Source organism: Jaculus jaculus, chromosome 18 (genome assembly GCF_020740685.1).
Source record: "Jaculus jaculus isolate mJacJac1 chromosome 18, mJacJac1.mat.Y.cur, whole genome shotgun sequence".
NCBI lineage: Eukaryota > Metazoa > Chordata > Mammalia > Rodentia > Dipodidae > Jaculus > Jaculus jaculus.
Window position 1 is genome coordinate 54,967,753 of NC_059119.1, and position 14,647 is coordinate 54,982,399.

A 14,647-nucleotide genomic window follows, 5' to 3' on the forward strand; every position below is an offset into this window, starting at 1 on the left:
ATGACTGGGCTTCTGTGTGAGAATGAAAATACTTAGTAGCAGAGGCCAGTAAGTTGAAAAGGAGACATAAAGGGTGGAGAAAGGAAGGGAGGAGGATACTTAATAGGTTGATATTGTATATATGTAATTACAATGATTGTAATGGGGAGGTAATATGATTGAGAATGGAATTTCAAACGGGAAAGTGTGGGGGTGGGGAGGGAGGGAATTACCATGGGATATATTTTATAATCATGGAAAATGTTAATAAAAATTAAAAAAAAAAAAAAAAAAGGAACAAGGGGCTGGAGGGATGGCTTAGTGGTTAAGGTGTTTGCCTGCAATGCCAAAGGACCCAGGTTCAATTCTCGAGGACCCATTTAGCCAGATGAACAAGGGGGCGCATGCATCTGGAGTTAGTTTGCATTGGCTGGAGGCCCTGACACGACCATACTCTCTCTCCCCCCACCCCTTCCTTTCTCTGTCAAATAAAAAAAATATGTTTTAAAATAAAAAAAAAAAAAAAAAGAATTGGCACAGTATAGCTGTCAGGCAATTGCAGTATTTAGCCTGCTCTTGAAAATAAAGGCTGTTGGAACACAGTACACTCATTTCTATAACTATTATGTATAGTGTTCTGTAAGTACTGTCTGGCTGCCTTTGTACTGTTATAGCAGAGTTGAGTAATGAGAGATGATGTGGAATACAAAGTCACACATTTTAGTATCTGAACCTTTACAGAAAAAAATGTGGTCAACTCCTAAAAGAATTACTGACTCATTTGGGGAAAATAATGTTAATCATCTTAGTTTTGCTTTAGATGTCACTGTACATCCTAGAATCATCAATATCAACCCAGTGCATAAAGGGTTACTACTGTTCTGGAGCATTTTCTTGAAATAAATCTTTCTTTTGACCTCAAAGTGTGTGGATTGTAAATGCTTTGATCAGAAGTTTGGTTTATTTCATATTTTCATGTTACCACATTAATGTTTGGCAAACTTTTCCTTTTCGCCTTCTACTTTTTATTTGTAGATGACCTCTTAGTACTTCATCTCTCTGACCTGATTCGCATGGCATTCATGGCTGCGACCGATCACAGCAACCAGCTGCGGATGGCTGGGCTCCAGGCACTTGAAGACATTATCAAGAAATTTGCATCTGTGCCAGAGCCAGAATTTCCGGGTCATGTGATTCTGGAGCAGTATCAGGCTAATGTGAGTTGTTTTGTTTTTTTTTTTTATTTAAAAACCTAAAATTAGGGCTGGAGTGATGGCTTAGGGGTTAAGGCACTTGCCTACAAAGCCAAAGGACTCAGGTTCGATTCTCCAGGACCCACATAAGCCAGATGCACAAGGGGGCACACATATCTGGAGTTCATTTGCAGCAGCTGGAGACCCTGGTGCACCCATTCTCTCTCTCTCTCTCCCCCTCCCTCCCTCCCCACCATTTCTCTCTCATATAAAGAAAAAATTTAAAAGCCTAAAATTAATCTTTTAAGGAACTACTGAAAGGGTAGAGGCTCCCTGGAAGAATGCGTTTGTAACTACCGTCTCTGTTTCCATGTGGAAGCACCGTTAGTGCTATGCTGTGTGGGACTGTTGTCACAATTTTTACTTTATGACAGCACATCAATGATAAAACTAGAATAGAAACGTTAGCTTCGCTTCCCAGTCTTGTGCTTGGATGTTGGGTCATGCCTTTACAAGATGAAAGGAGCATTCAGAGGAGTGCTGTGGACTTGCTGATGCCCAGATTTGATGACAGTTTCCTCTTGTAAACTGAGCTTCACCATTGACTCAGTAGTTGCAGCTAGACTAGACAGTTTCAGTCACATTTATACAGAGACAGACTTTCTTTTCTTGAGATTTGAACCTTTTTCAGACAAGGCACAGTAACTAATCCTAACAATGTGGAGAGGGAGATGACATTAAACAGTTATATTAGCAAGCAAAACACAAGTATCTTTTTGATGTGATTATGCCAAGATCTTGATTCCAAATGCACCATACCTTGACTATATCTAATGCCTTTTTTCAGCTCATATGTAAACTAATAGGTCACCTAAGATTCTGTCTGATACTGGCCTCCATAAAACTAAAGCTCAGTTGGAAAGAAGGGAATCAGTGGAGGGAGTATTCATGGAGGGTAGTAGGAGAGATCATGATCATGATATATTGTCTGAATGTATGGAGGTTGTCAATAAAATGTTTTAAAATTGAAAAAAAGAGAAAACACTAAACCTTGGGGTTGAAGAGATAGTTTGGTGTACAAAAGGCACTTGCTTGCAAATCTTGACAGCCCAGATTCAATTCACTAGTGCCCAGATAAAGCCAGATGTACAAAGTGGCATATGTGGCTGGAGTTGGCTTAAAATGGCAGTAGAATTTTGTATGCCCAGTCTGTCTCTGTCTGTTTGTCTCTCTCTCTCTCAAATAAATAAATAAAACATATTCAAAAAGAAAAAAAATCTTTGGCTGGAGAAATGGCTTGGTGATTAAGGCACTTGCCTACAAAACAAAAGGACCCAGGTTCAGTTTCCTAGGACTCATGTAAGCCAGATGCACAAGGTGGCACACATGTCTGGAGTTTGTTTGCAGTGGCTACAGGCCTTGGCATGCCTATTTTCCCCTCTCTTTCTCAAGTGAATTAATAAAAATAAATAATTATAGCACTTGGGAGGCTGAGGTAGGAGGACTGCTGTGAGTTCCAAGTCAGCCTGATCTAGAGCTGGCCCCTACCAAACAAAAAAAGAACAAATACAACCAAACAAAAAATAAGCTAGCATTTATTTATTTATTTACTTATTTATTTACTTGTCTGTCTATTTGAGAGAGAGAGAGACAGACAGACAGAAAGGGAATGGGCATGCCAGGGATTCTATTTGCTGCAAACAAATTCCAGATGCGTGCACCACCTTGTGCATCAGGCTTACATGAGTCCTGGGGTGTCGAACCTGGGTCATTTGGCTTTGCAGGCATGTGCCTTAACCTCTAAGCCATCCCTCCAGCCCAAGATAACATGTTTGAGTAACCTTTTAAAGCATCTGTTTTTGAGGTAAAGTGGTCTCTGAGATTTTTAATTATCTCAGAATTTTTAGTACTAGTCATTTAAAGAAATTGTTCTGATTGTATGAGGTTGACCCAAAATATAAGTAAATGCTGATAGAAATATATTTAGAAAATATGAGTGGAAAAAGGCAATTATAGCCATTTTTTGTTATCTCTGACAATATGTGATTCAGAAAATCCTGTTTACTGTTAAAAGCAAGAGACAAGATATCTCTTCGGATACAGTTTTAATATAGATTTGATATCGATAACTTCATGAGAAGCAAAGAAAATGGTATGGTTATATGTATTACAACTGAAAGAAATCAGGGAAGGATGATAAAAAAAGAAAGGTACAAAGATGTGTTTTTGTAATTTAATTTCCAGTGACACATGAGGCTTTATTTTGACTACTCATTTCTGAAAACAGAACGGCTTTATTCATTTTTTTAGGTGGGAGCTGCTCTAAGACCAGCCTTTTCACAAGACACACCCTCAGATATAATAGCGAAAGCTTGCCAGGTAAGAAGAAAAGTAAGGCTTTCTTTCCTCAACTCAAAAAGAAAAAGAGAACTGGGGAGACGGTTCACTGGTTAAAGCACTTGCCGTACAACTCTGAGTACATGTGTTCAGATCCCCGGATCTCTCGGAGAAGGCAGAAGCTGTGGAGGGCTTCTGTGACCCCAGCGTTCCTATTGCGAGAAGGGAGGTTGAGACTGAAGAAATTCAGTAGTGAACCCTGGCCTCAAATGATGTGGAAAGCGAGGACTGCCCAAAGTTAAACTCTGACCTCTACATGCATGCTGTGACATGCATGCTCCTGTGCTTGAACATGCACACGTGTGTATGCACGCATGCTTGCACACACACACAACATAATTCAAACAAGACATAACTTTTGTCTTAGAAATACAATAGTGTTCATTTCCTCTTTTATTTCATATGAAATTTAAAGGTAAATGTTAACCATATTCCTTTTTTTGTTATAACTTAAGATACGGCTTTGGGATATGTAGTCCTTACATCATCCCAAAATGAGCAGATCTATGGGAATCATAAGGATAGCTAAAATACAAGTAAAACATTCAAATCTGTAGCAAGCCAGGCATAGTGGCACGTGCCTTTAATCCCAGCACTTGGGAGGCAGAGGTAGGAGGATCACTGTGCTTTTGAGGGCAGCATGGAACTGCAAAGTGAGTTTCAGGTCAGCCTGGGCTACAGTGAGACCCTGCCTCGAGAAAACAGCAAAAATTTTGTAGCAAGTAAAGAATATACTGGTAATAATTAGCTAGTATTTTCCAACCACAGGTTATGCAAATTCTATTGATTTCTGAGTGCCAAATTATCCTGAAAAGAAACATGGATACCACATTGCAACATTACTCCATGGCACTATTCTCATTATGTTTGCAGAGAGTTATAAGCATACTAAAAACACTTAAGTTCTTACACCTTTACTAAGCTCCTGTTTTATATGTCTTGTCCTGAGAGAGGATTCACTCATGAAGCTCTAATCTTCCAGAAAATCCAATTTTTTTATTTGTTAACTATGGACCAAAATGAAATAAACAAAAAAAACTTAAAAAGATTCACAAAATTTGAGTCTGACTTCTCACTATTTTTGCATCTCCCTGCCTCGTTCCATAAATATATCTAATTTGTATCCAAATCCTGATTTCTACCTCCAAATTTCTCTTGGCTGTCTCTCCTGTTTCATGTCATTCCCAGTTCAACAATTAACTGGATGTGCTGTTATTGTCTGTTTACTTCCTCCTGTACATAAGTATTGGAACAGTTTTTATGAAACATAAACCCACTACCAAGCCCCTCATCATTACAAAATGAAGTCTGAGTACAGTTCACATGAAGTTTAATTTCATATTGGATCTCAGCCAGCTTTCCTCATTACCATTTCTTCCTCATGTAACTCCCCCATGTCTGCACACACAGATCATCCTGATGTCTGGACACGCCCGCTTTCCTCTTCTAGTCTGCCAGAAGTGATGTTCTGTGTTCTCATTCGGTCTGTATTTTATTACACGAGAGAAGAGATTCAGCATTCTTTCTTTTTTAAATTTCTTTCACAACAGCTAGAGCAACTTTGTGCCTGTGGTAAGCAGAAATTTTGTTGAGTTGAAGAATTACTCAACTAAGCCAAGCTACTTTGGTTAGAAAGTCACTTTTGTTAATTTTTTTTTTTTATATATATACTGGAAACATATAAGCTTGGTGCCTCTTGGGTATAATTCTAGCCCTTGGGATGCCAGTTCAAGAGTAGCATGGATTACATAATGAATTGAAGGCCAGCCTGGGATATATGGCAAAACCCTGTGTCAAAAGCCACAAAAAGAGACAGATGGCAGAGACATTGCTTCATTGTCACATAGCAGTATAACAAAATCTATGCTCGCTATTGGTTTGCTGTGACAAATAATAAAAAGCATGCACTGAGGAGATTTTGTTTTATATGTCAAGAGAAAGAACCAGACTCACTCTGTTGCATGTAGTTGTTTTGCGCCCGGCCACTCTGACATCTTCCCTGGCTCTTCCCTGGCCAGGTGTGCAGCACATGGATTGGAAGTGGAGTCGTCAGTGACCTCAGTGACCTCCGTCGAGTACATAACCTACTTGTTTCTTCTCTGGACAAAGTCCAGGCGGGAAAGGGATCTTCCAGCCAACTGTACCGAGAGAGCGCCACCACCATGGAAAAGCTGGCGGTTCTCAAAGCGTGGGCAGAGGTAAGCGCAGCTTCTTAACTGCCACGCCACTAATGCACCCATTTGAAAATGTCCTCCTGCTCCTGTTGGCCAAACGTTCTTGTGTTTTGAAAATGAGCCTTACTATGGAATCTTTTTCTAAAATCTCTGGTTCCATTTTTTAGATTTAAACGTTATTTTGACAATTTCATACAAGTGTATGATGTGTCTTGGTACTATCCACTCAGCATTGTCTTCTTCCTCACCTTCCACTGCTACCACACCCCTTCTCCTATCCACTCAGCATTGTCTTCTTCCTCACCTTCCACTGCTACCACACCCTTCTCCTTCCTGCCTGATCTCCTCCGCCTCCCGTGCCACTTCCTCAGTCATCGTTGGTTCCTTATACTCCTCCGTGTTAACTTGAAGGTGCTCGCATGAGCGTGATTGGGAGTTACTGGGTTCTGGACAACTTAGTGGTGTCTACAGCACGGAAGAACCTGGCTCTCCCTCCCCAGCAACCGTGAGCTGCCAGTCCCTGCTCTGGGAGAGGTGGGGGCTCAGAGGGCCTCCCCTACCCACAGTGGGGTGTTGACAGGCTCAGCCTCCTGCAGGAGACCATGGCTCCTTACTGTGTCGGAGATGATACTCCACTCCTCTGGCTCTTTGAATCTTTGCACCTCTTCTTCCGTGAGGCTCCCTGAGCCGTGGAAGCAGTGCTGTTCAGGGACGACCACATCACCGCCCCTTATTCTCAGCACTTTTGCCAGCTACGCATCTCTCCTTAACCACTGTCCGCTGCAAAGCAGACTGGTGCTGTCGCAGCTAAAGCAGCACTAATCTCTGGATCTAAACGTAAATTTTTGGAAGGCAGTTTGACAGACCACCCATTTAGCATAGCAAAAGAAGTAGAGTCACCCTAAGGCCTTTGCCTGCCTTCATTGGTCTGGGATTTTTTTCCCTTTTGTGTATATATGTGTGTAGGGCCCTATGTGTGTCTTTAGTGCATATGCGGGGGGGGGGGGGAGTGGCATATGTGTTCCTTCATTGTATATGCAGAAGGGCATATGTGTGTCTTCTGTGTATATGCAGGGGATCGTATGTGTGTCTTCTGTGTATATGCGGGGGAGCGCATGTGTGTCTTTAGTGTATATGCAGGGGGGAGTGGCGTAGGTGTGGCTTCAGTGTATATGCAGGGGGGCGTGTATGTCTTTAGTGTATATGCAGAGGGGACGTGCGTGTGTGGTCAGCGTATGTAACTTTGTTCCACACGCGTGTGAGTGCTGGCGCGTCTGTGGAATGAGAGGACAGCTTGAGTCAGCGCTTCCGTCCCCTGTGAGGGCGAGTGGCCGGCACTGCTGCGCGCCGTGCTTTCGGGCCGCTCCTGTCTGCACTCGCGTCCTGCGCGGGGCTCTGAGGCTCGTCTCCTGGGTTGGCCGTGACGTGGGCCGCGTGATCGGAACTGAAGTCTCAGTTACAGGGTGAGCGCTTACCCGCTGAGTCTGCTCCCCAGCACATCTTTTTGTAATCGCTGGCTTTACCCTTTAATTCCCACAGCTGCCGTGTGCGTTTGTAAGTGTAATTGCATTGCTTTAGGTTCTGTTTTCTAAATTTTGAGGCAGGATGTCACTCTAGCCCAGGCCACCCTCAAACCCATGGTGATCCTCCTACTTTAACCTCCTGAATGCTGGAACTTAAAGGCGGGTGCCACCATGCCCAGCTTCACTCTAAATTGTGTTTGCCAGTTACTTTTGAATTCTCATCAGCTGCTGTCGTGTGTTTCAAGTCACTGATTCCTTCCTCTACCAGCTTAGCCTGTTCTCACTCCCCTGTTGCCATGGTATCGGCAGCCTGTGTCCACTGGATGGCAGTTGCTGGCTCAGAACATGCACTTGTCAGCCGATGGCGTCTAATAAAGCACTGCTGTCGCTGGTGGGGAGGATGCTTAGAGCTTTTTTCCTTTCATAGAATAAAAAACATCGAAAAGGTACTATGGAAATTAGTTTTCTCACTGATAATTAAATTTTAGATCAAGCCATCTTCCAAATAACAGTACCCTTGAAGGATTTTATATTTTACTCTGGTGCCATTTGGCACAAGTAACATTTTTGTTTTTGTTTGAGCTTATGTTGATAAAATGGTTGCTCTTACAAAATTTTAGTATTTTTTTAAGATTACAAGGTTTCTTTTTTTTAAAATTTATTTACTTGAGAGAAAGAGGCAGAGATTGGGCATGCCAGCTCCAGCCACCGCAGAGGAACTCCAGATACATGCGCCCCCTTGTGCACCTGGCTTACATGGGTCCTGGAGAGTCAAACCAGGATCCTTTGGCTTTGCAGGCAAACTCCTTAACCGCTAAGCCATCTCTCCAGCCCAAGTTTTAGTCTTTTTTAAAGTTTAACTTTTGTATTGAAAGAAAAATAAGGAAAAGATAAAATTTCTGATTATTTTCTCTTATCTCATTTGGAAGTTAGTGGACGATTATTGTTAAAATCCACATATCTACATTTTAAAAAATTATGTATTTATTTGCAAACATAAAGAGGAAGAAAGAGAATGGGTATGCCAGGGCCTCTAGCCACTGCAAACTGCAAATTCTAGATGCATGTGCCATCCTGTGCGTCTGGCTTTATATGGGTACTGGGAAATTGAACCCCAGCCGTTAGGAATTGCAAGCAAGCACCTTAACCACTGAGCCATCTCTCCAGCCCAGCATATCTACATCTTTAACCAATGTTCCTCCTTTTCTTGTCTGTGGCAATTAAATTCCAGATGATATAGTGGCTTTTATTTTTTTAGACCCTCAAAATTAATAATTCTCAAACCTCCTTAATTTCCCCAGATGTGCAGACTTATATGTTCTGATGACCATACAGTATACTCTTTAAGTTATCTTTTCTATTTATTTATTTTTGGTTTTTGGAGGTGAGGTCGTGCTCTAGCCCAGGCTGACCTATAGAATTCACTATGTACTCTCAGGGTGGCTTTGAACTCATGGAAATCCTCCTACCTCTGCCTCCCAGGTGCTGGGATTAAAGGCGTGGGCCATCATACCCGGCTTTAAGTTACCTTTTTAAGGCTGGGAGCAAATATTGTCTCTAGAGAGTTCATCATCTCTATGACTTGGTCAAGTGCTTGGATCTCTTTGAGCCTCCATTATTTTCTCATTAAAAAATAGAAATAACTGCTCAGGTATTACATATGAGTGCTAAATACTGTACCTGGCATTAAATTAAAGATACCTAATTGTCATAAAATTAGATCAGAATGTTGTTTCACTAAATAGTGTGCATTTTTATTTAGAATTCTTTCTTATTTTGGATGACTTATGGTTCATGGAGCTCAATCAAGCTCAGCCTCTAATGTGGTCAAGGAATTCTTTTCTTTGCATAGCTTCATTTCTTTCATTATTTTCTTCAAAGGCCAATCATATCCTAGATCTCTCCACTCAATATCTACTTTGCTTCTATTTTTTTCTCTTAGACGGTTTTTGTTTTCCTGCTCCTGAGAGTGTTTCTTTCAAATCTTTTGATTTCTGTGAATTGATAACTGTCCCTTTACCTGTGTGACATGGGGTGTGTTATTTACCTACCTATTAAAAATTGTTTTCTTGGGCTGGAGAGATGGCTTAGCAGTTAAGCACTTGCCTGTGAAGCCTAAGGACCCAGGTTCAAGGCTCCATTCCCCAGGACCCACGTTAGCCAGATGCATAAGGGGGCGCACACATCTGGAGTTCATTTGCAGTGGCTGGAAGCCCTGGCGCGCCCCTTCTCTTTCTCTCTCTCTCTCTCTCTCCTTTTCTCTCTCTCTGTTGCTCTCAAATAAATAAATAAAAATAAAAACAAATTTTAAAAAATTGTTTTCTTAGCCAGGGTGGTGGTGCACACCTTTAGTCCTAGCACTCAGGAGGCTTACATAGGAGGATTGCCATGAATTCAAGGCCACCCTGAGAATACATAGTAAATTCCAGGTCAGCCTGGGCTAGAACGAGTCCCTACCTCAAAAAACAATAAATAAATAAATAAAATAAAAACTGTTTTCTTGGGCTGGAGAGATGGCTTAGTGGTTAAAGCGCTTGCATGTGAAGCCTAAGGGCTCATGTTCTACTCTCCAGGTCCAATGTTAGCCAGACACACAAAGGTGAGGTAGGCCCAAGGTCACACATGTCCACTTTGGTGGCATGAGCGTCTGGAGTTCGGTTGCAGTGGCTGAGGCCCTGGCACACCAATTCTCTATCTTTCCTATTCTCTCTCAAAAAAAAAAAATTTTTTTTTTTTGTGTTCTTGAGGCATGGTGGCACATGCTTTTAATCCCAGCACTCAGGAGGCAGAGGTAGGAGGATCACCATGAGCTCAAAGCCACCCTGAGACTGCATACTTAATTCCAGGTCAGCCTGGGCTAGAGCAAGACCTTACCTCAAAAACAAAACAAAACAAAACAAATAATTGCTTTCTTAACCTTAATTATGAATAATAGCTGCAAACATTTTGTAGGTTTATGGTATAAATTAAATGACATAATGTAAAGTAAGCACCATATTCAGTGCCTACCACATTATATATATATAAAAAATGAATGTTACCTGCTATTAATATTGTAAATAAGGTTTCCTGTAATCTAAGACTAAGGTAATGTTTCCCATTCACTTACTTCCCACTCTGATAAGCCCTGTCCCCAGTGTGTTCCTGAGTATCAGCTCTTTGTCTGGGTAGCAGCTGAGAATACAGTGATAAACAAGACAGATATTCTGTATTTACTGAGCAAGACAAACTCAAAGCAAGTAGATGCAATGAAAGTACAAGGAGTTTTACCATAGGAGCAATAGAGTGTTTTTTTTTTTTTTGTTTGTTTGTTCTTTTGTTTTTTCAAGCTAGGGTCTCACTCTAGCCCACGCTGACCTGGAATTCACTATGTAGTCTCAGAGTGGCCTTGAACTCACGGTGATCCTCCCACCTCTGCCTCCCGAGTGCTGGGATTAAAGGCGTGCGCCGCCACGCCCGGCTTACAATAGTGTTTTGAGGTGTAGTGCAGGGCACTTAAATTACATGGTAGGTCCAGAGTGGGATTCTTGGAGAAAGTGGTGGTTAGAGGGAAACAGCAGACAGTAGACATCTTCCCAAGGGGGAGACTGGCAAAAGCTCAGTGCTGTCAGTTATGCTCTTCCGGGTGGACCTTCAGCACCTCCCTCTGCGTGCTTTCCTTGCCTATATTCTTTTCTGGCCCAGCACCCCTTCTGTTTGCTGTCCTTCCTCCTCTTTACTTCTCAGTTTATTGAAGGAATTTCATTGTCTTTACTTCTCAGTCTCCATTGCCCAGAGCCTGCACACATGTACAAAAACATGCTTTAGGGAAGTTGTTGTTATGTGTCCTGTTTGCCCACAGACTAGAGAGAAAGGATAGAGAAAACCTATGTGGTGAGTAAATTGTGTTCTTAACTTGGCTATCTGTTGTAATTGCTAGATTGCCAAGTATCATTTAAGGACAGTATAAGAGAGGCTTAGGAAGATATTTATGGAATAAATCATTTAAGGACTGTAGAAGAGAGGCTTAGGAAAATGTTTATGGGATAAATCATTTAAGGACTGTATAAGCGGGGGTTAGGAAGACATGTATGGGATAAATCACTTAAAGTCTGTATAAGAGAGGCCTAGGAAGACGTTTATGGGATAAATCATTTAAGGACTGTATAAGAGAGGGTTAGGAAGATGTTTATGGGATAAATCATTTAAGGACTGTATAAGAGAGGCCTAGGAAGATGTTTATGGGATAAATCATTTAAGGACTGTATAAGAGAAGGTTAGGAAGATGTTTATGGGATAAATCATTTAGGGACTGTATAAGAGAGGATTAGGAAGATGTTTATGGGATAAATCATTTAAGGATTGTATAAGAGAGGGTTAGGAAGATGTTTATGGGACCCTTTCTCTGGCTTCCTTCTCCATCTGCTTTGAGTGCTGTTTGGTAAGTCTGGGAGCGTGAAGGCAGCAGACAGGCTGCGTGTGCTCTCGGGAGGATGGAAGTCTGTAAAGCTGAGCACGGGAAGCCTCGAGAGATGCCTGCTCAAGGGCTGTGCTGTTGAGGAACGGTCAGGAGTCAGCACAATAAATACTGGGAATTGGGAATTCCTAAAGCTGTATGCTTTCTTAATATATCCACTCCCAATTACTTTTTTCAACTGTGTAATTAAACAGTTTTTAAATATTTCTAATATATTTATCTTAACTCTTGTCTTTTCACTTCATTCCTTGAATACTCTGTTAGGTATATGTGGTTGCTATGAATATTAAAAAGGAAGCAGAGTCCAAACCAAAAAGAGCTGTTAAAAGTACCGATGATGACGATGGCGACTACGGGACCATAGATGAACTGCCACCGGATAGTTTAATAACACTGGTACAGCCTGAACTGCCCACACTGAGCCGCCTGTGGTTGGCAGCGTTGAAAGACTATGCACTTTTGACTTTACCCGCTGAATTCTCCAGTCAGCTCCCCCCAGATGGTACGCATTGCACTCCAAGTTTGCTTTTTTTTTGGAGTTCGAAGTAGTAATTATACAACAGTAATAAGTAACAGTAATAATAATAAAATTTTTGTGGATTTAAACTTGACATTTCATTTAGAGTATGTCCTTCATAGTGAATTTGTGGATTCAGTGTAGTACAGCAGAAAACTTAAGTCAACTGAAGCAAACATGTTAGCATCTTTATCTTACTAGCTGTGTGAGCAAGGGAGACAAGTTGTGCCTAAACATGACAGTGTATACCGCGGGACTCATCCACACGTGTGTTTCCATGTAACGCCTGCTCTGCAGTGCTGTGTTTCTCGAGTCCTTTGCAAGTTGTATGGACTTTTTAATTAGCTCCTCTCTTGAAATTGACATAACAATCGTGATCATGGTAAATATTTTTTCCTGTTAAGAAAACATCAGTTCCTCTCAAAGAAACAACTCTTTCCTCCTCCTACATTTCCTGCCTTTATCCATCACGATGGAAAGGAAAGGAGAAACTTCAGTGCTGGTCATGGGTACGGGACCTGGGGAGGAACGGAAGAGCAGAAAATAGAAGACACAGTTCCCGGGAATGGTACAGAAAAAAAGAGGTGACAATAAGGAGGTGTAGCTTGTGACACCAGGGTAGGCCAAGCTAAGGATATAGGGGCACTGGCAGTAGAGATGACAAGCTGGAAAGCCAGCATCAGTGAGGGACAGACAGATTCCAGCTGAGCAGCTGCTTGGTTTGTGTAGGAGGTCATTGGCTAGATTGCTCTTTTCATAAAGTAGCTAGTTTCAAGTTAGTTACTCATACATGTGTGCACGTGTGAAATAGAACACAGCGATTGTAATTGGCTTGATCATTTATCTCACAGGTGGGGCGTTTTATACTCCTGAGACCATAGATACGGCTAGACTTCACTATCGGAATTCCTGGGCCCCCATTCTCCATGCGGTGGCGCTTTGGTTAAACAGCACAGGATTCACGTGTCCCGAGTCTACAGAAACGGCTGCTGTACAGAAGCGCGCCACAGCTGTCAGCTGTAACCAGGCATCGGGAGCAACTGCCAGCGCTAAACCATTACCAGAAATCAACAGAGACAGGATGCATCTGATTTTAGGTGGGGTGTTCTAGTAATGTATTTCATAACACATCTCTTGTGAAAGCTCATAACCTTTTGTTTAATGCTATGAGAAAATGTTTTATAGCACAAAAATTCAGAGAAAGAATAATAGCATGATTTTGAGCTCAGTTAAGTTATTTAAACCTACTCTGAAATTGTATACATTGTGTCCACCTGCAGAACAATATTAAATAGTTTTCAAGGCAATAATCCTGTTTTTTATTTAACATGGTTTATTATAGCATTTTAAAAAATGAAAGGAAAAAAAAACAAAGAAAACAGTTTAATTAAATTTTAAATCAGGGCTGAAAAGATGGCTTAGTAGTAAGACACTTGCCTGCAAAACCTAATGACCCGAGTTTGATTCCCCATAAAATCAGATGCTCGAAGTGGCACATGTATCTGGAGTTTGGCTACAGTGGCTGGAGGCCCTGGTGTGATCATTCTCTCTGTCTGCAAATAAACCAAGTTGTAAAATATATAGATACCTTAAGAGCAGTTGTTACTTATGTCATCCATTGTGCTTTTTGTTACTTGGCATTTTAACCTGTACATGGACAGAGTTGCTTAGCAGCCATTTAACAAAAAGTATGTAAGTCTATTCATTTAAAAAAAATTTTATTTTTATTTATTTATTTGAGGGGGGAGGGGAGTGGGAATAGGCCCACCAGGGCCTCCAGCCACTGCAAATGAACTCCAGACAGATGCATGCGCCACCTGGTGTATCTGGCTTACGTGGGTCCTGGGGAATTGAACTGAAGTCCATTGGCTTTGCAGGCAAGAGTCTTAACCATTAAGCCATCTCTCCAGCCCTATAAAGTTATTTTTAATGACTATAATTTTGGAAGTCTTAGAAATACAAATGTGAGTATCTTCCAGATCAGCCTGATGATAAGGGAGTTCCCTCCCTGCACAAGCCTCATTTGAAGTTTGAACTAATTCCAGAGCTTTATCCTTCTGTCAACTCTGGTTGCTTAGCTTAGAAACCATTTTAAACTTTCAGGGATTAACGTTAATCTGGAAAAATACAGAAGAATATGATACCAAAGTAACATAAAGTGTTTTATGTGTTTAAAAAAGACAACCCTATTTTTATGTTGTGCATTTCAGGCGTGAGCATACAGTTTCTTTGTTCCCCGAGACCCGAGGAGCCAATGGAGCACGTTACAGCATGCCTGCAGGCCTTACATACCCTGCTCGACTCGCCCTACGCACGAAGCCATATTGCAGAAGATCAGGTACGTTACATTTCTGTAATAATCATACGCTTCCTTTTAGTCATGCTTATCTTAGGATACCACCCTCATG

At 41.5% G+C, this 14,647-nt stretch overlaps 1 protein-coding gene across 1 annotated transcript in view; it reads left to right on the forward strand.

Annotated features, from left to right (window-relative positions):
- Heatr5b (HEAT repeat containing 5B) overlaps nucleotides 1-14,647 on the forward strand; it is a 71,405-nt gene that overhangs the window by 42,512 nt on the left and 14,246 nt on the right. Inside the window, exons 24-29 of the mRNA XM_004660101.2 lie at nucleotides 1,015-1,196; nucleotides 3,483-3,551; nucleotides 5,588-5,767; nucleotides 11,987-12,224; nucleotides 13,091-13,336; nucleotides 14,450-14,577. Coding sequence (XP_004660158.2) covers nucleotides 1,015-1,196; nucleotides 3,483-3,551; nucleotides 5,588-5,767; nucleotides 11,987-12,224; nucleotides 13,091-13,336; nucleotides 14,450-14,577 — 1,043 coding nt within the window. The remainder of the gene's footprint in view (nucleotides 1-1,014; nucleotides 1,197-3,482; nucleotides 3,552-5,587; nucleotides 5,768-11,986; nucleotides 12,225-13,090; nucleotides 13,337-14,449; nucleotides 14,578-14,647) is intronic.